At 46.2% G+C, this 23,482-nt stretch overlaps 1 protein-coding gene across 1 annotated transcript in view; it reads left to right on the top strand.

Annotated features, from left to right (window-relative positions):
• LOC143475028 (laminin subunit alpha-3-like) overlaps positions 1-22,743 on the top strand; it is an 81,360-nt gene extending 58,617 nt beyond the window's left edge. The window contains 36 exon segments of the mRNA XM_076972736.1: positions 407-525; positions 684-764; positions 936-1,030; positions 1,420-1,473; positions 1,557-1,708; positions 2,060-2,170; positions 2,409-2,520; positions 3,067-3,234; positions 3,820-4,016; positions 4,183-4,299; positions 4,415-4,569; positions 5,045-5,186; positions 5,949-6,048; positions 6,199-6,315; positions 6,649-6,819; positions 7,065-7,216; positions 7,332-7,535; positions 7,735-7,883; positions 8,098-8,260; positions 8,344-8,477; positions 8,789-8,933; positions 9,852-9,956; positions 10,742-10,896; positions 11,104-11,221; positions 11,473-11,613; positions 11,783-11,913; positions 12,122-12,256; positions 12,521-12,653; positions 18,018-18,151; positions 18,318-18,498; positions 19,190-19,345; positions 19,438-19,603; positions 19,812-19,939; positions 21,100-21,193; positions 21,315-21,434; positions 22,004-22,743. Coding sequence (XP_076828851.1) covers positions 407-525; positions 684-764; positions 936-1,030; positions 1,420-1,473; positions 1,557-1,708; positions 2,060-2,170; positions 2,409-2,520; positions 3,067-3,234; positions 3,820-4,016; positions 4,183-4,299; positions 4,415-4,569; positions 5,045-5,186; positions 5,949-6,048; positions 6,199-6,315; positions 6,649-6,819; positions 7,065-7,216; positions 7,332-7,535; positions 7,735-7,883; positions 8,098-8,260; positions 8,344-8,477; positions 8,789-8,933; positions 9,852-9,956; positions 10,742-10,896; positions 11,104-11,221; positions 11,473-11,613; positions 11,783-11,913; positions 12,122-12,256; positions 12,521-12,653; positions 18,018-18,151; positions 18,318-18,498; positions 19,190-19,345; positions 19,438-19,603; positions 19,812-19,939; positions 21,100-21,193; positions 21,315-21,434; positions 22,004-22,197 — 4,929 coding nt within the window. The 3' untranslated portion in view covers positions 22,198-22,743.
• The last annotated feature ends 739 nt before the right edge of the window (positions 22,744-23,482 follow it).

Genomic DNA, 23,482 nt, shown 5'->3' with positions numbered 1-23,482 from the left:
TTCGGGGTCTGATCCTCTAGTGTTCAGTGCCAGATCTCTAGTGTTCGGGGTCTGATCCTCTAGTGTTCGGGGTCTGATCCTCTAGTGTTCGGGGTTTGATCCTCTAGTGTTCGGGGTCTGATCCTCTAGTGTTCAGTGCCAGATCTCTAGTGTTCGGGGTCTGATCCTCTAGTGTTCGGGGTCTGATCCTCTAGTCTTTGTACAACTCTAACCCTTGGTGTGAATAAGTATAAGAACAGAAGGTATGAAAGCCGTCTGAGATGATATGGATAGCCAGTTTTTAGTACTTCAACCTAACACCCTTTGGTAGATCTTCATTATACCTGAGAACTTCAAGAACAGCTTCCAGACTACCAGACCAGCATCTCCTAGTGACCTGTTGTCTCCACTGTCTCTATCCTGATAGTACTGCCAGGCCGATACTGCTGGGTACCACTGTGAGCGCTGCAAAGAGGGTTATTACGGCAGCGCTGCCCTCAGAACCTGCCGGATCTGCCCCTGTCCACACGGCCACCAGGGCAACAAGTGAGTGGACCAGAGATGGCAGTTCTTTCACTGCAGTATCTGTGTGTCGGCGAGCATCGCTAAAGCGTAGCGTATAAGCTGAGGGTTATGTGTTTTTCTTTGTCTGCACACTGTCCCTGTGTGTGACGACGTGGTGTGTGTGTGATGTTGTGTGGCAGTTTCGCTGTGGGCTGTAGTGAGATGAGCGGACGCTTTCGGTGCCTGTGCAAACCCGGCTACGCTGGAGAAAGATGCCAGAGGTGAGAATCCCCCAGAATCCCCACAGTTCACGGTGCCATGGGTGTCCACACAGAGACCACGTCAACACAGAGACCACATCATCAACACAGAGCACGTAGACACAGAGCATGCTGCCGTGACGTCAGCAAGACGGGGTTTAAAGCCACCACTAACGTTTCCCTCCCCCTCAGGTGTGACTCTGGTTACTATGGTGACCCCGAGGTTCCTGGAGGCAGCTGTCGGCCATGCAACTGCAACAGCAACTCTTGTTCCCCGAAGACTGGAGGTAGAACGCTTCAGAACTTCAGCACTTTAGAGCTTCAGCACTTTGGAGCTTCAGAACTTTAGAGCTTCAGAGCTTCAGAACTTCAGCACTTCAGAGCTTCAGAACTTTGGAGCTTCAGCACTTTGGAGCTTCAGAACTTTAGAGCTTCAGATCTTCAGAGCTTCAGCACTTCAGAGCTTCAGCACTTCAGCACTTTAGTGCTTCAGAGCTTCATAGCTGACTGTTTTATTTTATCATCCTTTCAAATGATCAAGATCCATCCTGGTCAAATTTGTGTCAAAGAAAAGAGTCAAAGGAAGAATTTGAATTACACTATTAAATAATATGTTTCCAATATCTAAATTGTTCTATATTATAGATTTTCCTTAACTGTATTTGCTCTGTTGCAGTGTGCAGTAATACACAGGAACCCAAAGACACAAACACACACGAGGAGTGTCCAGGTAGTCTAGACATCCTGCTTTCTCTTCTATGGAATTTGGAGTGTAAATCGAGGAGCATGATCACTATCTCTGTTTTCCATCAGTGTGTGACAGCTGTGCGCAGACCTTACTAGTCGAGCTGGAGCAGCTCGACGATAAGCTGGCTGAAATAAAGACTCAGCTGGACGCGGTGAATTCCAGCTCCTCGGCTCGCGATCGTTTAAAGAAGCTCGAGGAGGCCCTCGCAGCCACGAAGGTATTCTTCACACACACCCACACCTGCTCCCTCAGCCGCCGTCTCGGTGTGGGCACGCGAACAAAGGCAGGAAACGGCTGAGCGGGGCGGCGGTTTGTGGCGCTTAATGTCTTGATGCTGGCACAGAATCTTGGACTTAATGAGAAACTGAGCAGGAGCCGCTCATCCTGGCACCGGTTAAGCTGACAGCTGGAACAGCGTCTTGGGGGTGTGAAGACATTTCAAAGCAAGAGCAAAGTCGTTAAGACCAGAGCTGACAAAAGCCTTTTTTTTTCTGACGGTGACAAAATGCTGTTTTCATGTGCTGTTCAACGGGTCCAGTTGTGTAACCGGGTTGCTGTTGTGTCTCAGGTCGTGGTGACTGATTACAGCACCGCGGTGGACAGACTGACTCCTAAAGTGACAGAGCTGGAGAGCGACTCACACGTTCTCGTAGAAGACATTAACCTGCTCAAACAACAGGTACTGATCAAGGCTGGGCACAAGTACAGCTGCACAATACATCGTTTGGCGATAATTATCACGATACCAGCTGTTAGTGTTTTAATTAATCACATCATTCTAGTTATCCAACAGAAGTAAAATATTTTGCTCAAAATAACATGGGTAACTGTGAAAGTTATTTATTTGGTGATGTAACGGAGTGGAGCCCTGAAATGGTGTAAACACAATGTGTGTGTGTGTGTGTGTGTGTGTCCAGGCTGAGAAGAGGTCAAAGGATGCACAGAAGGTCAGTGAGAGGGTGGACAGTACACATCAGAAGGCTCAGGACCTCAACACTCAGACACTGGACCTGCTCAGGAAGATCCAAGGTGCACACACACACACGCTTGTGTCGTTCGGTCCAGAATGCGGTTACGTAAATACTTTTCATGTTCACATGCAAATCACTTAAGATTTAAAACGTGCTACAGGCGATGAAGTGGTCTGATTCCAGCGACTGTGTCGTTCACACGGTCACATTGACATGAAAATGAACGGTGCCCTTTAGAGACGCACCACTTTCATTTGTGTAGGTTTGGTTTTGTTTGCTGTGCTTGACTATGTTCTAAAAATTCAGAATAAGTAATGAATATGCACACATTCAGTACACTGAGGCACATGTTCAGGACACTGATCTACATGTTCAGTACTCATATGTGTGTTCAGTACACTGATCCACATGTTCAGTACTCAGATGTGTGTGTTCAGTACACTGATCCACATGTTCAGTACTCAGATGTGTGTGTTCAGTACACTGATCCACATGTTCAGTACTCAATGTGTGTTCAGTACTCAGATGTATGTGCTCAGTACACTGATCCACATGTTCAGTACTCTGGTGCACAGTGTTCGTTACTCTGTCCTGTTCCTCTCAGAGCTGCTGAAGCAACTGAGTGATTCTGAGTCGGGCGGGGGCACGGTGGGTGCGGGGGACTCCACCCGTCTGTTGGAGGAGGCAGAGCGCATGGTGAGGGAGATGGAGGCCCGGAGGTTTGAACCCCAGAGGAAGGCGGCGGAGAAGGAGCTGGACGAGGCGCAGAAACGTACGTTTGCCGACCCAGCGGGCTGCGGTGCTGACCCAGCCATGCTGTCATCCGTTCTGTGATCCGTCTGTTCGGTAATCTGTTCGTTCAGTAACCCGTTCGTTCGGTAATCCGTTCTGTGATGATCACACGTGTCTGAGGGGAGGCTCGTTGGATTGGATTGTGGAAGGACTTTTGTCTCATGGTGGAATGATGCATGACGGTCTGTCCATTACTGAATGGAGTCTGTAGACAGAGTAGCTTTGTCAGTCAAAAACCTCAGTACTGCACAACTTAGGTTTGTCGTTACTCTGATTTAGTCTTGACCTGAAAAACATCCCCACCATCATAGGGAGTTTTTCCTTGTCACTGTCACCTTTGGCTTGCTCATTAGGGATCTGGACCCATATGATTGTAAATCTTGTAAAGATTGTAAAGCTGCTTTGTGACAACATGTGTTGTGAAAAGCGCTATACAAATAGATTTGATTTGATAACTGACCTGTGCGGTTATGTCTCTCCAGCTACCAAATGAAGACACTAGGAAAGAAAACAGAAATCATTATGGCTTACTGAAAAAGTGTGTGTGTGTGTGTGTGTGCTACAGTTCTAGAGTACATCAAAAACAATTGCACAAAACAATATGAACAGAACCAGGAGGCAGCGAAGAAGATCCGTGGACTTCTGAAGGACTTTGAAGCCAAGCTGAAAGAGCTGGAGGAGGCCCTCAAACAGGCCAGAGACATGGTGCAGAAGGCCAACAGTCAGAACAGCCTCAACTCACAGACACTCACCGATCTGCTGGTGAGAACTTCACCGCAAAGGCTCTCTCTCTCTCACACACACACACACACACACACACACACTCGCCAAGATCTTTTCACTAGATTTCTCTATTGCTGAACGTAATAGGCATTAGAAGTACGATGTGGGCAGGATGGTAAGTTCATCGGTGCATTTTCCCCTTTAGAAACGAATTACGAATTTGGAGAAAGAGAGAGACAACGTGGCGAAGGATATCATTGTAGCAAAGCGCCAACTTCAAGACACAGAGAACCTCCTGAAGAAGCTCAGCGATGGCAAAAAGGTACGAGAGCGCAGAACGAGGAGAGACACGACCTTCTCAGCTGTAATCAGGCTCTGTAGGCCCGGACGGGCTCCTGTCTCTCTGATGATGTCCCGTCCTCGCTGTGTCCCCACAGGAATACGAGCAGCTTGCAGCCCAGTTGGACGGTGCCAAGACGGACCTCAGCGAGAGAGTGAACAACATCTCGCAGGCGGCGGGTAAAGAGGACCTGGTGAAGCGTGCGGAAGACCACGCCGCGCTGCTCAACAGGCTGGCCAACGAGCTGCAGGAGTGAGGGCTTTTTGTGACTGCCAGGGTTGTTAATTATTGGAAGCTAGTAAAGACGTAGTTAGCCGTGTTAGCATCTGTTAGCATCTATTAGCATCGCTTTTCCTGTTGTGCGTGTGCCTTGCAGGCTTTGTTTTGGTTGTTTTGGTGGATGTGCTCCCACACGTTAAACCGCCCCGAGGGCCCCACCCCTACCACTCCCTTGTTGCCAGGGACATATTTGAAAATCCAGAGGCATGTGTTCACCTGCGCCTTGGTCTGGTTTACATCCCTCGTGGTGAATGAAAAGATCAGCTCAAATTCAATTTCTCTTCACGAGGCAAATCTCTGTGGCATTCTTGTGAGAGCGTGTTTTGAATGCTAGTCATCAGGGACGTGCGAGAGGGGTCGTGGCCACTGAGCGACAGGGGGAGTGTCTGTAGGAAGGCCTGGGAACAGGGCTCGGCCTGATCTGTGCTGAATACGCTTCTTCCTGCAGGGCCATGCGGAACTCGAGCGGCCGCACCGACGTGAAGGACGCTCTGGCTGCCATCGACGTCTACAAGAACATCACAGAGGCAGTGAAGGCAGCAGAGGAGGCAGCCAATAAGGCCAAAGAGGCAGCCGACAAGGCTCAGAATGTAAGATAGCAGCCGACAAGGCTCAGTATGTAAGATAGCAGCCGACAAGGCTCAGAATGTAAGATAGCAGCCCACAAGGCTCAGAATGTAAGATAGCAGCCCACAAGGCTCTGAATGTAACGGAGCAGCCCACAAGGCTCTGAATGTAAGACAGCAGCCCACAAGGCTCTGAATGTAAGACAGCAGCCCACAAGGCTCTGAATGTAACGGAGCAGCCCACAAGGCTCAGAATGTAAGACAGCAGCCCACAAGGCTCTAAATGTAAGACAGCAGCCCACAAGGCTCTGAATGTAAGACAGCAGCCCACAAGGCTCTGAATGTAAGATAGCAGCCCACAAGGCTCTGAATGTAAGATAAGGCATTTTACAGAGCGGCAAGGCTGCCACCTTACTGAACTTTTCATCGCAGATAACCAACCTAATGCAGTGGAGATATCAACTATGTGCAAAGCACAATGACAAATATACAGGCAACAGTCACGTTAACAGTATGGCTTGTCACTTTTGCCGCAGTCTGTCCTCTGAGGGTCATGTCTATTTTAGCTAAGACAACTCATACAATAATGTATTAGAACAGCACTAGCATTACATTATTAAACATTTAGCAAACATCTTTCTGATGAAATTTGGTAATTTCAGGCAACTGTTAAACATATTATCTAAAGGGCATTGCTGATTTGTTATGTCGTGTGTGTGTGTGTGTGTGTGTGTGTGTGTGTGTGTGTGTGTGTGTGTGTGTGTGTGTGTGTGTGTGTGTGTGCAGGATGTCAGTCAGGGTGATATACCCCACAGAGCCAAAACTCTGAAAGACAAAAGTAACAAACTCCTCAAAGATGCCAAGAACGCTGCAAAAGATCTTAAACGTGAGCAAAACATTTTAACTTCCAGTCACACGTCTAAATGAGCCAATTTCATGGAATCTGAAATCAGGGTTGTTTGATTGGACATGTGATTGCGAGTTTCATGGGAAGCAGTGCTGACCGTTTAATCCTTCGCTTGTTCTTGTGTATCAGAAGTCACGGAGGACCTGACCAACCAGCAGAAACGTCTGGGAGATGCAGAGAAGAAGAAGGCCACGCTGGAGAAAGAGCTGCTCGCCATCACAGACGGTCTGAAGGGCATCCAGAGAGGTTTGTGGACCAGGTCACAGAGAGCTTCTGCGCACAGGTCCAACCTGGTGACTTCAGAAGATCTCTGATGTGTAAACCAATGAGAAATAGACTCTCTCTGGTAAACTAGGCCATGTTTCATCAAAAAGTGCCACTAAACTCTCAACAACAACAACAACAAAAAAAGATTTATGTGCATATTTCCAGCTGGCTGTAAGATATGCAGCTCCTTACACCTACTCACGATTCTTATGGGATCACCCACATGGATGATGAGTAATGAGAAGGTGCAGAGTGAGGAGGCGACCTTCTCTGACCTCAGACGGCACCGCTAATCCCGCCTCCCTTCCGCAGACGACATTGCCGCAACAATCGACGAAGCCAAGCAGATGGCGATGGCGGCCAACGCTTCTGCCTCCGACACCCTGGACAAGCTGAGAAACATTAGTGACGAGTTGGCAAAGATCAGCGTCACCCCGACCGGCTCCAACATCGACCGCATGCTTGATGACGTCGACATGACAGGTGAGCGTTCACCCCACGCGACGCCTCAGTGTGCGCTGAACACCCCCATTTTTGATAATGTTGTCGGCAATAAGAGGGGAGGTCGTTGCAGTGGATTTGAACGAAACGAGCCGTCTTGGTCAGTCTGCGTGCTTCTGACCACAACTGTCCTCCAAGCCCCACCTCCAAACTCTTCCTCCAAACTCCTCCTCTAAGCCCCTCCTCCAAATCCCTCCTCCAAACCGTTCTTTTCTTTTTTCACATAGTGAAGAACCTGAGTGGTTCCATCCCGTCCCTGTTGGAGAAGATCACCCAGGTGGAGAGCCTGAGCTCACAAATCGACCCCAAAAACAACATATCCAACAACATCAACCGCATTAAGGAGCTGATCGAACAGGCGCGCGATGCCGCTAACAGGGTAAAACCTTTACGCAAAGCTACGCTCCACCGCGCTAGTACGACGCTAGGAGGTGCTACGTCACCTCCGTGTTGCTGTGCTGCTCACTGAACCCCTTTCCCCCCTCGCTGGCCAGATCGCCATACCCATGAAGTTCACAGGCAACGAGTTCGTGGAGCTGCGGCCGCCCAAGAACCTGGCCGACGTGCGCGCGTACACGGCGTTCAACCTGCTCCTGCAGCGGCCCAAGAGGACGTCCCGCGGGGACGGCCTCCGCAGACGCAGACAGAGCGCGGATGACAACGGCAACCTCTTCGTACTCTACCTCGGCAACAGAGACGTGAGTGTGTCTGGCTGAGCAGCCCTTTGGCTCCAGGGACCTGAGCAAACGCTGTCGTTACTGTCCAACAGTAGAACTCTGGATCTTTAGAGGGACAATTAAACAAAACATAAATGATTTCCTTAAGAAACGTGGCTTCAAACAACTTCACAATTCAGAGTTGTCAGGTCTAACATTCTCTTCCAATCTTTACCCACAGACATCTAAGGACTACCTTGGCATGGTTCTGAGAAAAAATGTCCTTTACTTCATTTACAAGCTGAATGGAAACGTTTATGAGATCCAGTCTGACACAATCACAGATTCAGACCCCGAGCCTGCCTTCTTTGACAAAGTGGATGTTTCCAGGTTGGTCCACTCTACAACAGAATCAGGCAGCCTTAGAAACCAACTGCTCCGAGCAGTTTGTGAAGTTCGAGTTGACAAACAATGATTTGCCAAATATGTTTTATAAAAATTTGCTACTCAAGAACGTTTTTTTAAATGATGGAATTTTAAACCAGCCTCTGTAAATATGACCATTAATTGCACTACATTAAAATGAATATTCATTTCATTGTAGAATTTACCAAGACGCTGAGGTCAAACTTACAAAACTTTTCACATCAAATCAACCTGATGAACCACTGACAAATACTAACCAAGGAAAACCAAGTTATAACCTGTTGGACCTTGATCCCAGTGAGGTGGTCTTCTACGTAGGAGGCTATCCAGACGATTTCACTGTAAGTTTATATATGTTTATATAAGTGGTTTAAATTTTTTTTGTTGTTTCTTTAAGAAAATAATAATAATTTCCCTTTTTCAGCCCCCAGATCTCCTTAACTTTCCAAAATACAGAGGCTGTATTGAGCTCTCCACCTTCAACGAGAGGTTCATCAGTCTATACAACTTTAAAGCGCTGAAACCTGACAATGTGACGTTACAGGTGCCCTGTAAGAGGTACGGCACGCCAAGACTCCCTGAGCACTCATCACACATGCCTGACACACGTGACTGGACAGCGTGTAGTCAAGGAGACCGTGTAGCTCGTGTGTGTTGCATTTTAGCATTGCAGAGCCTTTATTTATTAGTATTTTGAGCAGGGGGATTTTATCTTGAGTAAATACCTGACTTGTGGTGTGTGTGTGTGTGTGTGTGTGTGTGTGTGTGTGTGTGTGTGTGTGTGTGTGTGGGTGTGTGTGTGTGTGTGTGTGTGGGTGTGTGTGTGTGTGTGTGTGTGTGTCTCCATGCTGTGTCTTGCACCCACCCAGATATGTGATGCCAACGGCCTCCGAGTATTTCGAGGGTTCTGGTTATGCTCAAGTTCAGCTGGACAAGGTGCCCAGGGTGCTGTCTCTGGTGCAGACCATGGAGACGCGTGCGGAAAACGCCGTCCTGCTCTACATGGGAGACGAGGTCAGCTTTGGGCTCCAAGTTGCTCTTCTAGATATTCACGCAAAATAAAAATACTGCTGTAATAGAATCGTACCACTACAGTAGAATCATATTGCTATAGTAGAATTCTAACGCTGTAGTAAAATCGTACCCCTATAGTAGAACCACCCATACCGCTGTAGTAGAACTGTACCGCTGTAGTAGAACTGTACCGCTGTAGTAGAACCGTACCGCTGTAGTAGAACCACAATGCTGTAGTAGAACCGTACCGCTGTAGTAGAACCACAATGCTGTAGTAGAACCGTACCGCTGTAGTAGAACCACAATGCTGTAGTAGAACCGTACCGCTGTAGTAGAACTGTACCGCTGTAGTAGAACCGTACCGCTGTAGTAGAACCACAATGCTGTAGTAGAACCGTACCGCTGTAGTAGAACCGTACCGCTGTAGTAGAACCACAATGCTGTAGTAGAACCGTACCGCTGTAGTAGAATTGTACCGCTGTAGTAGAACCACAATGCTGTAGTAGAACCACCCATACCGCTGTAGTAGAACCGTACCGCTGTAGTAGAACTGTACCGCTGTAGTAGAACCGTACCGCTGTAGTAGAACTGTACCGCTGTAGTAGAACCACAATGCTGTAGTAGAACCGTACCGCTGTAGTAGAACCACAATGCTGTAGTAGAACCGTACCGCTGTAGTAGAACCGTACCGCTGTAGTAGAACCGTACCGCTGTAGTAGAACCACAATGCTGTAGTAGAACCGTACCGCTGTAGTAGAATTGTACCGCTGTAGTAGAACCACAATGCTGTAGTAGAACCACAATGCTGTAGTAGAACCGTACCGCTGTAGTAGAACCGTACCGCTGTAGTAGAACCACAATGCTGTAGTAGAATTGTACCGCTGTAGTAGAATTGTACCGTTCTGATGTTCTCTGCAGAGCTCCTTCTACTGCATCACGCTGGAGCAAGGCTACATGGTGCTGCGTGGGCGAGATGGAGACAAAGTTCTGGAGCCCAGGAGGAGCGAGAACAAGCAGGATGTGGTACGGCCCCAGCTCCAAACACTCCTCCGGGATCCGCTGCGTTCTGCACCTCATGGGCACGGTGGTGGTGTGGTTTTGTGTTAAGATGTAGATGAAAGGGTTTAGGTTGAAGGTCGCCAGTCATTTTGCCTTGAGGAGAAACAGTTAATGTAGATATCCATGAAGGAAAAGAATAGCTGTTTGGATCAGGTGGGGCTACAGAACAAGTCCCTTTTGTAAATTCCAAAACGGGGATGATATATAGCATCCTTCCCTAAAGGCATGAGAACACCGGTGTTAGTAATAGTGGTTCTAATGACTGGCTTCAGGAACCTGGTGTAACATCTGCGTCAGTGGTGATTCACTGCTGGAATCGTAGCCTACGGTAAGGCCCGCCCTGGTCTGGAAACGGGCTTGGTGCGTGCACAACACCTAGAGATATGAACATGACTGTGAGTGTGGGGTCTCGGTTATAAGGGTGTTCAACCAGCCTTGCTATGTTGTTGAGTACCTCTAAAAAGACAAGGTGTCTGGTTACAGTCTGCACGCTCGGTGTGTTCAACCGGTTGAGGCCTCGGTCATCACTTCATCCTCAAAGAGACAAAAACGAACACACAGCTGTACTTACTTTGACATAAACAGGGTACAGTTGCTAAAAAGCACCTAAACCACCATTGAATGGGTACCCATCCTGCCAGGCCAGAGAGCTGAGTCTGGGTTTGGGACTGGCTGTGGTCACCACCCTCAGCTGGAAGTTCTGTCTGAACTTGAGTTCCTCTGTGTTTTGTGTGTGTGTGTGTGTTTAGAACGGTGAGCTGAAGGTGATCTTTGACAGTGGAAATCAGATCATAAGAGTGCGGGTCAAAAACACAGAGACCACAGAGGTCCTGACTGGTACATACTCGCAAGGAAACTTTAAAAACTACTATATTGGAGGAGTGCCCAATGATCTGAGGGAGAGGTGGGTCTTTCTCTTCTTTCTTATTCCTTCTTCTTATATCTTGTATTTTTTCTTTCTTTTCCAAGTTTGTATAAAAAAAATACACATCCTTGAACATGTATTATTAGATTTCCTTAAAAAAATGTAGAAAAAATGAAAACCCTTTGTTTAGGAAAAGTCTTGTGTTGTCTTGATACTAACTGCCGGTTTCCTGTAACGGGTTGACAGAGACAACATCACCACGGTGCCTCTGAAGGGCTGTGTGTCTAGTGTGAACGCCGGTGGCAGAACCCCAACCATCACGGAGAAAGTGGGCGTGAGTCGAGGCTGTCCCAAAGAAATGCTGGTGAGCAAACCGGGACAAACCGGAGCAAACCGGAGTAAACCGGAAATGCCCATACGATCACTCACGAAACCTGCGAGTCTCGGGGATGATGCTGCTAGCACGGAATGAACATAGCATTAAAGCTCTGAAAATCATCATTCTTTTTTCTATCGATATTAATAGTCTTGTTCATGGCAGAAGCAACAGGAAACTTGTGTAGCTACAGGAAACTAGCGTGTTAGATTTTCACCATGTCATCCTCTTTATTACAGACGTCCAGGAAGGCGGAGTTCTGTGCTGGAGGATCTTTAGAAACATCGCCCGAGGAGTTTGACCTGACAAAGGACGTGACTCTGTCTCTGGGCTTCAGAACCACAGAGACCGACGGACTCCTGCTGCAAAACAAACAAGCTGTTAGTGTCCCTGTTGGACCTTCTCAGTCTACAACACACACACACACACATACACAAACAAACATTTTGTGTCTCTCTGTGATTCGTTTGTTGTTTTTGATGGGACGCATGACCATGAGAGCACTGTCTCCATGTCTAATCCAGAATGTGATGTCTGATTCTTGTGTAGGACAATGAGCTGGGACTCAAAATGGTGAACGGATCTGTGATGCTGAAAAACCAGGACACTGTGTGGAAATCCAAAAAGCAATACCAAGATGGAGAATGGCACTATCTTACCGTCACCAAGCGTGGACAAAGGTGTGTGTAAACCACAAAACCAATCTATCAAGCATTTCATAAACCTGTAACTGCTGGGTCCATCTTGTAAGAAGTTTCTTTTCTATGTCCAAAATAGACTCAGTATTTCACATTTCCCAATGTTCCTTCCTGTGTTTGATCATTAATTGGCCAAAGACCTGTGTGGTCTTTTTTAAACCATGTGACCAAATCTTGCCGTCCCTCGTAGTGTTGACCTCCGAGTGGATGAGGAGGACGTGGGGGAGAAGAGCACCACCCCACTGCCTCTGAGCTTCAGCTCGGACAACATCGTCTTGGGCAAAGGAAGCTTCTCGGGCTGCCTGGCTAACGTCTACCTGAGAAGGTGTGTGAGAATGTACCTGTCAGTTCTCCAGTCGTTCCTGTGTGCTGGGACCAGTACCGACTCTCACACCGTCCTTCCCTCTGGGCTGTTTTTATGTTTAGTACCGCAGTTTGCATATTATCACAGCAATGTGCGTTATTAATGAAATATTTGAGAGCTAACAGGGTAGTGCAGAAAAACCATGGAAGAGGGACAGTGTGTGTGAACATACGGTCATCATGGTTACACGTTCACCCACCGCTAAAGGATGTGGTTTCCTTGCAGGCCCCAGGTTCTGTGGCGACCAGAAGATCTCAGCACTTTCAGCTCCACAGGCGACATTCTCCTGGACGTCTGCAGGGCCGCGCCCCCTCCCCAGAGCATGCTGGCCGGCCCTGGTCAGAACCACTCGCACAAGGTGAGGAGACACCACCCTTGGCTCCCCTCAGCCGTGTGGAGACCCACGGAGCGTCTGTCTCTGTGGTTAAATGCGGCTCTTACGTCACAAACGTGTCATCCTCGTTGGCATGGCGACGGTCCTCAGACGAGCACCCGGGTCTCAGGCCTCTGAGCGTGGGGGGGGGGGGGGACTCGCACCGCACACGACTGGCCCGGTGCTACAGTGTTCATTGACAACATGACACACCATCACGCTGGTGCTCGTATTTATTTACACACCACGTCTCTTACACACTGTGGGAGGACCTACTGCGTGTACTGGGCTGTAATACTCTGATGACGCTCCTGAACGTGGGGGCGGGGCAGGGGGCGGGGCATGGCGGGGGCGTGTCCATATCTACTGCTGCTGGAGACTCACACGTGTGTTGTTTGTTTTCAGAGATGAAGACCCTCCTGACAGAGTGGACTAACACAGTGCTTGTCCTCCGTCTCACACCTCTGACCTCTGACGCCGCCTTTCACCACCGCACCAATATTTTATTTTATTATCATCATTAATTCCACAATTAAATATTCTCCATCCATACATTTTTCTTCTATTTCTAACTTTTGTGTGAAGATGGCAAAAGAGAAAAACGGGAACACGTAACATTTAGAGTGATTTCTGTTTTCACACATTTCTATGTCTCATGTTTTCTGTATTCCTATTTACATCAGTACCAGACACAGAGCTACTAATAAATACTCTAATAAATACTCTAATCCAGCTGCTACCCATTCAGGCAAAATACTCATTTGTTAATTTTCACCTCTCCATTCATTCTGCAGTCAAATCCACATTTTCATCTCAAACGTATGTGTGCGGGCGCAGATGTTGGGTTGTGGTTACACTGTGAATGAAAAGTTCTGTCTGTTTGAACCTGGGAAGCGATGAGAGAGTCTGGGGGGGGGGGGGGGGGGGGTGGTGAGGGGCTGTGGTGAGGAGGCAGCCATGCCATACTGGCTTGGTCACATGACTCGCATCATTAACCTCAGACTGACAGTTGAACACAACAGACCCCCCCCCCCCCCCAAAACAAATCCACTCACAGCACCAAACACACACACTCAATGTACAGAACATCAAACCGCTCACAGTACCAAACACACACTCAATATACAGAACATCAAACCGCTCACAGCACCAAACATACACACTCAATATACAGTTGTGATCAAATTTATTCAACCCCCACTGAAATAAAGTGTTTTGGCCAGTTTGACATTGATTTTGATCATTTCAGTCATCTTATTTACAATTATATCAAAGAGGCACTTATAAATTAGACAAACATAACATAATATTTATGATGGAATAACCACAAATGTCTTTACTGTGCTCACATCATTATCAGTTTTATTCAACCCCCTAGTGACATTATTTTTTAGTACTTAGTACAACATCCTTTTCCAGTTATGACAGCTTTCAAGCGTGAAGCATAGCTCGACACAAGTGTCTTGCAGCGACCTATGGGTATCTTAGCCCATTCTTCATGGGCAAAAGCCTCCAGTTCAGTCACATTCTTAGGCTTGCGCACTGCAACTGCCTTCTTTAGGTCCCACCAGAGGTTCTCAATTGGATTTAAGTCTGGTGATTGCGATGGCCACTCTAGAATGTTCCAGCCTTTCATGTTCAACCATGCTCTAGTGGACTTGGATGTGTGCTTCGGATCATTGTCCTGTTGGAAGGTCCAACGTCTCCCAAGCCGCAGGTTTGTGACTGACTCCATCACATTTTCCTCCAAGATCTCCTGGTACTGAAGGGAATTCATGGTACCCTGCACACGTTGAAGCTTTCCTGTACCATTAGAAGCAAAACAGCCCCAAAGCATAATTGACCCCCCGCCATGCTTCACAGTAGGCAAGGTGTTATTTTGTTCATAAGCCTGGTTCTTCCTTCTCCAAACATAGCGCTGGTCCATTGTCCCAAACAGTTCTAATTTAGTTTCATCTGACCACAGTACACTGTTCCAAAACCTTTGTGGCTTGTCCACATGACTTTTGGCATACTGCAGTCGACTTTTCTTGTTCTTTGGAGTCAGCAAGGGGGTGCGTCTGGGCGTTCTGGCATGGAGGTCTTCGTTACGCAGTGCGCGCCTTATTGTCTGAGCTGAAACTTCAGTGCCCACATCTGACAGGTCTTTTTTCAGTTCCTTAGCAGTCACGCGGGGATTTTTCTCCACATTACGCTTCAGGTAGCGCACAGCAGTCGCGGTCAGGATCTTCTTTCTGCCACGACCAGGTAACGTTTCCACTGTGCCCTTTAACTTGAACTTGCGAATGATACTTCCGATAGTGTCTCTTGGAATATTTAACAACTTCGCAATCTTTTTATATCCATTGCCATTCTTGTGAAGAGCAATAACCTCTTCTCTTGTCTTCTGGGACCATTCTCTTGCCTTCACCATGCTTGGAAACACACCAGTAGATGTCTAGAAGGAGCTGAGTATCACAGTCCTTTTAAATCTGCCTAATTGGTGCTTATCATGCTTGATTGCTGCTCGTTGACATCCACAGATGTTTTCAATACCTGATGGAAAACACTGGAATGAACCTCTGTTCTTAGGAGTTGTAGTCGTAAAGGGGTTGAATAATTGTGTCAATGAAGAAATCACAAAAAGGCCATTTAATACTTTATGACAAAAAAAATTGATGCTATCTTAGTTGCATTTAGTTCTTTAACAAGTCCTTGTAAGATTTCATTATGAACACAATTACAAATGTGCACTGAATTCCATAAAACCCTTCGCAGCATTGGGGGTTGAATAAATTTGATCACAACTGTACAGAACATAAAACCGCTCACAGTACCAAACACACACTCCACTCAATACAGAACATCAAACCGCTCACAGTACCAAATACACACACTCAATATACAGAACATCAAACCGCTCACAGTACCAAACATACACACTCAATATACAGAACATCAAACCGCTCACAGTACCAAACACACACTCCACTCAATATACAGAACATCAAACTGCTCACAGTACCAAACATACACACTCAATATACAGAACATCAAACCGCTCACAGTACCAAACATACACTCCACTCAATATACAGAACATCAAACCTCTCACAGTACCAAACATACACACTCAATATACAGAACATCAAACCGCTCACAGTACCAAACACACACTCGATATACAGAACATCAAACCGCTCACAGCACCAAACATACACACTCAATATACAGAACATCAAACCGCTCACAGTACCAAACACACACTCCACTCAATATACAGAACATCAAACCGCTCACAGTACCAAACCGCTCACAGTACCAAATACACACACTCAATATACAGAACATCAAACCGCTCACAGTACCAAACATACACACTCAATATACAGAACATCAAACCGCTCACAGTACCAAACACACACTCCACTCTATACAGAACATCAAACCGCTCACAGCACCAAACATACACACTCAATATACAGAACATCAAACCGCTCACAGTACCAAACACACACTCCACTCTATACAGAACATCAAACCGCTCACAGCACCAAACACACACTCAATATACAGAACATCAAACCGCTCACAGTACCAAACACACACTCCGTTCAACATACAGAACATCAGAGGGGATTCGTTACGTTTCATCACTTTATAAATAATACATTTTGTTTTTTTTATAGTGAACCTAATAATATACATAAATACACAGTTCATAGTAATTTCATAATAAAACATACTTTTCTGATTTTACATGCTTTATGTTTAAGAATGTTTTAAATACATCTTCAAATACTATTATTACTATTTACTACTATTACAATCTACAACTTATGTCCATTGAATGTTTTCTTAGTTCACCATTAGGCCATGTTTGGTGTGGTGTTTGGTGTGTAACACCCCATCAAGATGTCTGTCACGTTTGGGGGGGGGGGTTGTTTATGGGAGCGTTGTGTGTTCCACGTGCTACACTAGTCGAATACACATTCTTCCTCTAACTTAACTCTAGAAATAGAGTTAAGGGCCACGTCTTACAAAAAGATGAGACGGACAAAATCAGAGTCCCAGCCGAATCAGTAATCAGTGCTGGAGGGAGGTGTACTCACGGACTGTCTGGTGTAGCACTGATCTCTGGTCAGTTTATTCTCCATGGCTGGGCAATTACGGTTCAGGTCACAAGCACTGGTGCAGCGTTCAAGAGCATATCGGTGTCCTCTACAGTTTAACAGCTACGTGCCACCATATGGACACACTGGGAGAGGAACCGGCTGTGTGTGATCCAGATGGAGGATCTGTCTGCACAGTCGGAGTGTCTTCAGAAGCCAGAGATCATAAATCATGCCATGAAGGATTTTACTGCTGATGTTGTGAGCCAATCAAACCGTGCTGACTGAGGAGAGGCGGGGTAGAGACCTGAGAAGGGTTATTTGCGGTCTTTGAAAAGCATTTAAGCTCAAAAGGCAAAAATCACAATTTTTAAAGTTTGTAATTTGGTAATTTTGCAATTTTTTACTTGTTGTGGCTAGTCAGAGGGCAAGAATGTGAAGTTCATTCCCTTGAAAAATATGAACACCCAAAATGACTTGTTCCCTGGAAAAAAATGGCATAAACATATATGAACTGCTTCCTGCTCACTCATGCTAAGAATTAAGATTCCTGGTTCTCAATTCTGGCTTTGAAAAGCAAATGGAGGCAAAGCTTATGTGGCCAAGTTGACATGGACCAAACCACTTTTGTAGTGCAGTGCTTCTCTTAAATCCGGTAGATTCAGTCCAGTAAAAGCACAGAAATGGAAGGATGTGTCAAGATGAAAGTGTGCATTACACACTAAAAAAAAAAAAATAGTGAAAAGCACAGCAGGAGCGCACGTGGGTGCGTGTGCTGACACAGCAGGAGCGCACGTGGGTGCGTGTGCTGACACAGCTAGGGTTTGTGCCCCTCCCCCTCTGTACAAACACCGAATGGCAGGAATACAGGAACATATAGAGGACTGCAGCAGGTCTACAGTGATAGCTGGTTCCCTCTTACAGACCATCATGTCGTGTCCTGCTAAGGTCAGACGAATCTTCTTCTTCTGGATCACGTGAGCTTTTGCTGCCCTGGAGATAACTTCTGTTGCCCTGGAGATAACTTCTGTTGCCATGCTATAAGGGTTCTGCAGTCCAGATTCTGGACTTCCTCACTCCGAACAGAAGCACTACACTGTAAACGTTAAATCACAGTTTGGCAGCTCCATCTAAATCTGAAAACGTTGGGCTAAAGGAGATCGCGGGAGTGTCTGCGCTTCACGCCAGAGGAGGCCTCTAATTGGCCATTGCCTCTTACGTTTGTGTGTGTGTGTGTGTGTGTGTGTGTGTTCTATAGGACAGCAAGGAGAAACTGAAGCTTGGAGAAGACTCTTCCTGCTTCCTCCCCACACCGCTTCGACATTCCCTCTACCTGGCAGGTGCTTCCAGCAGCGCCAGCTTCAAGGTGCCGCCCACGGCTCTCTCCACCAGGTGAGGGCGCTGTCTCCTATCTCCTCAACAACTCGGCACAGCTGCATGGAGCGTTTATTAGGATGAATCCAGATGTGAATCTATGTCTTGTAGTAACCTAGGTTGTAATCTAGGTTGTAATCTAGGTTGTAATCCAGGTCTTTGCTGTGGGGTGTTGCTCCAGTAGGCCATTCTTCTCCCTGGATGTTCGGACGAGGTCAGCTGAGGGTCTGCTGCTCTACAGTCCCACAGACCAGGACAAATATCATCTGGCTCTCTACGTATCCAAGGGAAGAATTCGCTTGTCTGTCGGCCGCCAGAGAGAGATCTTCAACCGGGACAAGTACAATGATGGGAAATGGCACACGGTCAGTGTTGTTTTCCTGTGAGATATCAAGACTTTAAGACCTTTTAGTGTGCCTGATGATGTTATATATAGTGACTTGCTCAATCTTAACCCGAGAGTGTGGTTAGTGTGGGATTAGAGTGTGGTTGGTGTGGTGTGTGTGGTTAGTGTGAGATTATAGTGTGGTTGGTGTGGTGTGTGGGATTAGAGTGTGGTTAGTGTGTGGTTAGAGTGTAGTTAGTGTGGTTTGAGCACTTACAGTGTTAGAAAAGTCCTGAGGACATTCCTGAGGCATAGTGAGGGCTCAGATGTCCAGGGGCAGACTGGTGCATCTTGGGAGTTGGTCCCATCGCTTGCTACGTCCACGTCCCCCAGGTCTCACCAGTGCTGTAGAGGTGCTGGGACATACACGTCCCCCAGGTCTCACCAGTGCTGTAGAGGTGCTGGGACGTCCACGTCCCCCAGGTCTCACCAGTGCTGTAGAGGTGCTGGGACATACACGTCCCCCAGGTCTCACCAGTGCTGTAGAGATGCTGGGACGTACACGTCCCCCAGGTCTCACCAGTGCTGTAGAGGTGCTGAGACGTCCACATCCTCCAGGTCTCACCAGTGCTGTAGAGGTGCTGGGACGTCCATCTGTCCGTCTGAGCGACCATGAAACGTCGCTGCAAACATTGATGTGGTTCCTCAACGTGGGCTTGGTTCTGATTCAGGTGACACTGAGCCTGGAGAAACGGCGGTTCCGCCTGGTGATTGACGGCCTGAGGGCCCAGGATGGGGTGCTGGAACCCAGAGAAAGCTCGTCTTTCCAGCTGAGCTCAGACATTTACCTGGGAACTCCTCCAACATCCACGCATGCTGATCTCAAGGTAATGAAGATTCGTTTTAGTTATACATGAAATATTCTAATTAAAAAGTGAACTGATGAAGAGAATTCAGATTTTCCCCACCTCATTTCCAGTGGAAAGGTCTGCCCAAGCACGGTGTGGTGGGCTGTATCCGTAACTTCAAGATGAACGGTGTGCCAGTGGCAGCCCCTGCTGTGAATCAAGGTGCAGGGCCGTGTTTTGAGGGCCACACAGACAGTGGGGCATACTTCTCAGGACACGGGACCTATGTCATTGCTGGTGGGTCCTGGCCAAATCTTTGTCAACTTAGGGGGAAATTATTTTAATAATGGTTTTCTTTGGGGGCACCAAATAATATTAATTATTAACTAATAATGTGTTCAGTTGGTAAAAGTACATTAACGTCTGACCATCATAAAATACTATTAATATTAAATGAAGTTTGGCACACAGAATCTGTTCTTGTAACTACTGTGACTTTGTACAGAGGACGCCATGGTGCTGCACCAGCAGATCTTTGAGCTGGTGTTCGAGTTGCGGCCCAGCAAGGAGAGCGGCCTCCTGCTGCACGTGGGGGACGCCCATCACGTCACTGTGTTCATGCGGCGAGGGGAGGTGAGATCAGTCCCCAGATCAGTCCCAATATCAAACCCAGATCAGTCCCAATATCAGTCCCAATATCAACCCCAAATCAGTCTCAATATCAGTCCCAATATCAGTCCCCATATCAACCCCAAATCAGTCCCAATATCAGTCCACATATCAACCCCAAATCAGTCCCAATATCAACCCCAAATTAGTCCCTGCATCAACCCCAAATCAGTCCCCATATCAACCCAAAATCAGTCCCAATATCAACCCCAAATCAGTCCCTGCATCAACCCCAATATCAGTCCCAATATCAACCCCAAATCAGTCCCAATATCAGTCCCAATATCAACCCCAAATTAGTCCCTTCATCAACCCCAGATCAGTCCCAAACTCAACACCAGATCAGTCCCCATATCAACCCCAAATCAGTCCCCATATCAGTCCCAAACTCAACACCAGATCAGTCCCAATATCAGTCCCAATATCAGTCCCCAAATCAGTCCCAATATCAGTCCCAATATCAACCCCAAATCAGTCCCAATATCAACCCCAAATTAATCCCTGCATCAACCCCAAATCAGTCCCCATATCAACGCCAAATCAACCCCAATATCAGTCCCAATATCAACCCCAAATCAGTCCCAATATCAGTCCCAATATCAACCCCAAATTAGTCCCTGCATCAACCCCAGATCAGTCCCAAACTCAACACCAGATCAGTCCCAATATCAGTCCCCATATCAACCCCAAATCAGTCCCTCCATCAACCCCAAATCAGTCCCCATATCAACCCCAGATCAGTCCCAAACTCAACACCAGATCAGTTCCCATATCAACCCCAGATCAGTTCCCATATCAACCCCAAATCAGTCCCCATATCAACCCCAGATCAGACAATTGAGATCTGGTGTGCTGATTTAATGCATTCATAACATTTGATTTAGCATGCAGTGCGGCATACACTACACACTAGTACCATAGATTATGTCTGATTCGGAAAGAATGATGGATGGATGAATTACATTTTTAACAGTAAACACTGATAATTGCAAAGTGAAAAATCAGCTTTGTGTACAATCTCTGTGCTCCAAAACAGCTTGGATGAATAAATCACCCGTCACAACGGATGGCACACTACCTCATGATAACGTGTAGTACTGATCTGCAGTCTGTGATGTTTGTAGGTGGTGGCTCAGGTCAGTATCGGTGGGGCTGAGTTCAGTGTGTCTGTGCGACCAAAGCAGTCTCTGTGTGACGGAGTGTTCCACCGGGTAGCAGGTAAGTCCAGCTTCTTCTGAGCAGCAACATGAACGGTGTTTCCAGAACCTTCTTAATACAGAAGCCGTACAGACTCTCAGATTTTCGAGATGTTGACAGACTGTTTTCCCACCTTCATTAGTTATCCAGCACTATAACGTAGTGGAGATGCATGTTGACACAGAGGGCAAGTATACGATCGGACCAAGTGTCTCCACTCCTACCGAGAGTCCGTACCCTGTTTATGTGGGCGGTGTTCCAGGTACTGTACCATGGCTTGGTTACATACCCCTTAAGGAAATGTAAATCACACTAGCAAAAAGTTTGTGCCGTATTTTATTTCTGTTTATCTCATATAAAATAGAAGCAGATTCATAGGCACATTTCAGGATAACTGTCTTGTTTTGTACTATTGTTTTCACAGAAATAAATCCTGTTTGTATCCTGTTTGAGACATTTTGCATGAATTCTCTTCTTAGTTATTGGTGTTATTGGCCAATTAATTAATAAAATGTGGTAATATTCTAAACCTTATTAAATTGCTTAGTATGATTAAAACACCAAGTGTTTAATTAAATAATATATTTGAGAATGTTGTCCAGTCAAGATGTTTTAGTGGAAATTCATCAGGAATGAGAGGAGGAAACCCTCGTTTCATTTTTAAAGGATCCTTCCTTATTTATGAGATGCCTGTATTTCACATTGTACTATTATTTATATTTAATATTGCTGCCTAGTATATAGTTCATATTATACCACATTGTAAGATCAGTGCCGTAATCGATTCTGGAGTATATTAAAGTCTGAAACTCTTCGACTGCTTGGTCACAGATCATCCCAGGTTCTCAAGGCTTCCTGTTTCCGAGTCCTACGTTGGCTGTCTCCAGAACGTCATGATCAACGGGGCTGTGGTTGTGTTTGAGAAGCTCTCCAGAGTGTTTGGCCCTGTGAACCTCCGAGAGTGTCCATCAAACTCACGGCGGCCACAACCTGCCCTCAAGGCGCGGCCTGTTCTGCTGCTGTAGGATCCCAGACGTGAGGTCCTAGTCCGGCAGTGACAGTGTCTCCACTCCTAGACGGTCCAGCTCTGTGGGGTTCCTGCATTTGTCCTGTCATTAACTTTTTCACTGGCCCTGCGTGAGCAGGGAACGCAGGCGAAACATGAACTGGACACAAAAAGAGAGGCTGTGTCTACAGCTCTGACAGGTTCTCTGGTTCCTCTCTGGTTCCGTAGCCAATCACAGATTTTCTCTAAACACGATATATGTTTATTTTGTCATTTGGCAAAATTGTTTGCTGTCCTGAAGAAACTAAAATGTATTACCTTTTAAATTTTAATATATTAATGTTAAATTAAGTCATATTAACACAGATGAAATGGTTGAATGTGTCCCCATCCGACGTACTGTATATCAAAGTTGTGCCTTTGACCACTATGTTTACCACATGATTTATGTTTTTGTAAGTTATATTATATTTTGTGTAAAAACATGTAAGATTATGGACCATTTTTATAATATTGTCGATGACCCCTGTAAAGTTTGTCATTAAAACGAACCTGTTTCACAAGACGTGTTTTCCATTTTAATGTCTTCAAATATTAAGAATGTAACCTGAACATTTGACTTTTTATCTTGATAATAAAGTTGTATATAATACATTTATAATAAGTTTATAATAGTGTCTTATACCTCAGCCCTCACTGTGACGAGGTTGCACCCATGAGGTCGTACCCACTCGGCCCTCACCGTGATGATGGTTATATCTAGCCATGGTTATATCTAGCCATCTCTTCTGTGGAGACAGCCTGATATTTTTTGTGTCTCGGGTTGAGCAGTTGTGTCTTAATGATTTCCTGTAGGAACTATTCCTCTCTGCACCACATTTACTCTCCAGCGGTAAATCATTGGATCAGAAATTTGCATGTTAAAATCACCGTCAACACACAACTATGCAAAAATGTTAAAACATGAATCCATTTTCCTGGATTATGTATGATTACCACTAACAGTAATCCACTGTTTGTATAATCAATCCTTGTGTACGTCCTTGTCTACACATTGTTTCCAGTGTTTATTTTTCAAATGCAAGGTTAGAAACTGAGTCAACATTACAAAACACTGTCCTCACACCTACACTGGGGCCTTTCACCTGACTGTGCTGCTGTGTCTTCTGTAACAATTTCCTCTATAAACTTGTCTTTAAAGGTGCTAATACTGACATTCTAGTTTCAGCATACTCACATGAAGTAATCTCTACCACAGTCTTTGTACATGCAGATCACAGTTAGTATACAGTTAGTATACAGTT

This window comes from Brachyhypopomus gauderio, chromosome 14, assembly GCF_052324685.1.
Source record: "Brachyhypopomus gauderio isolate BG-103 chromosome 14, BGAUD_0.2, whole genome shotgun sequence".
Classification (NCBI taxonomy): domain Eukaryota; kingdom Metazoa; phylum Chordata; class Actinopteri; order Gymnotiformes; family Hypopomidae; genus Brachyhypopomus; species Brachyhypopomus gauderio.
Note: the sequence above shows the minus strand (reverse complement) of the source record. Positions and strands in the feature narration are given on the sequence as shown.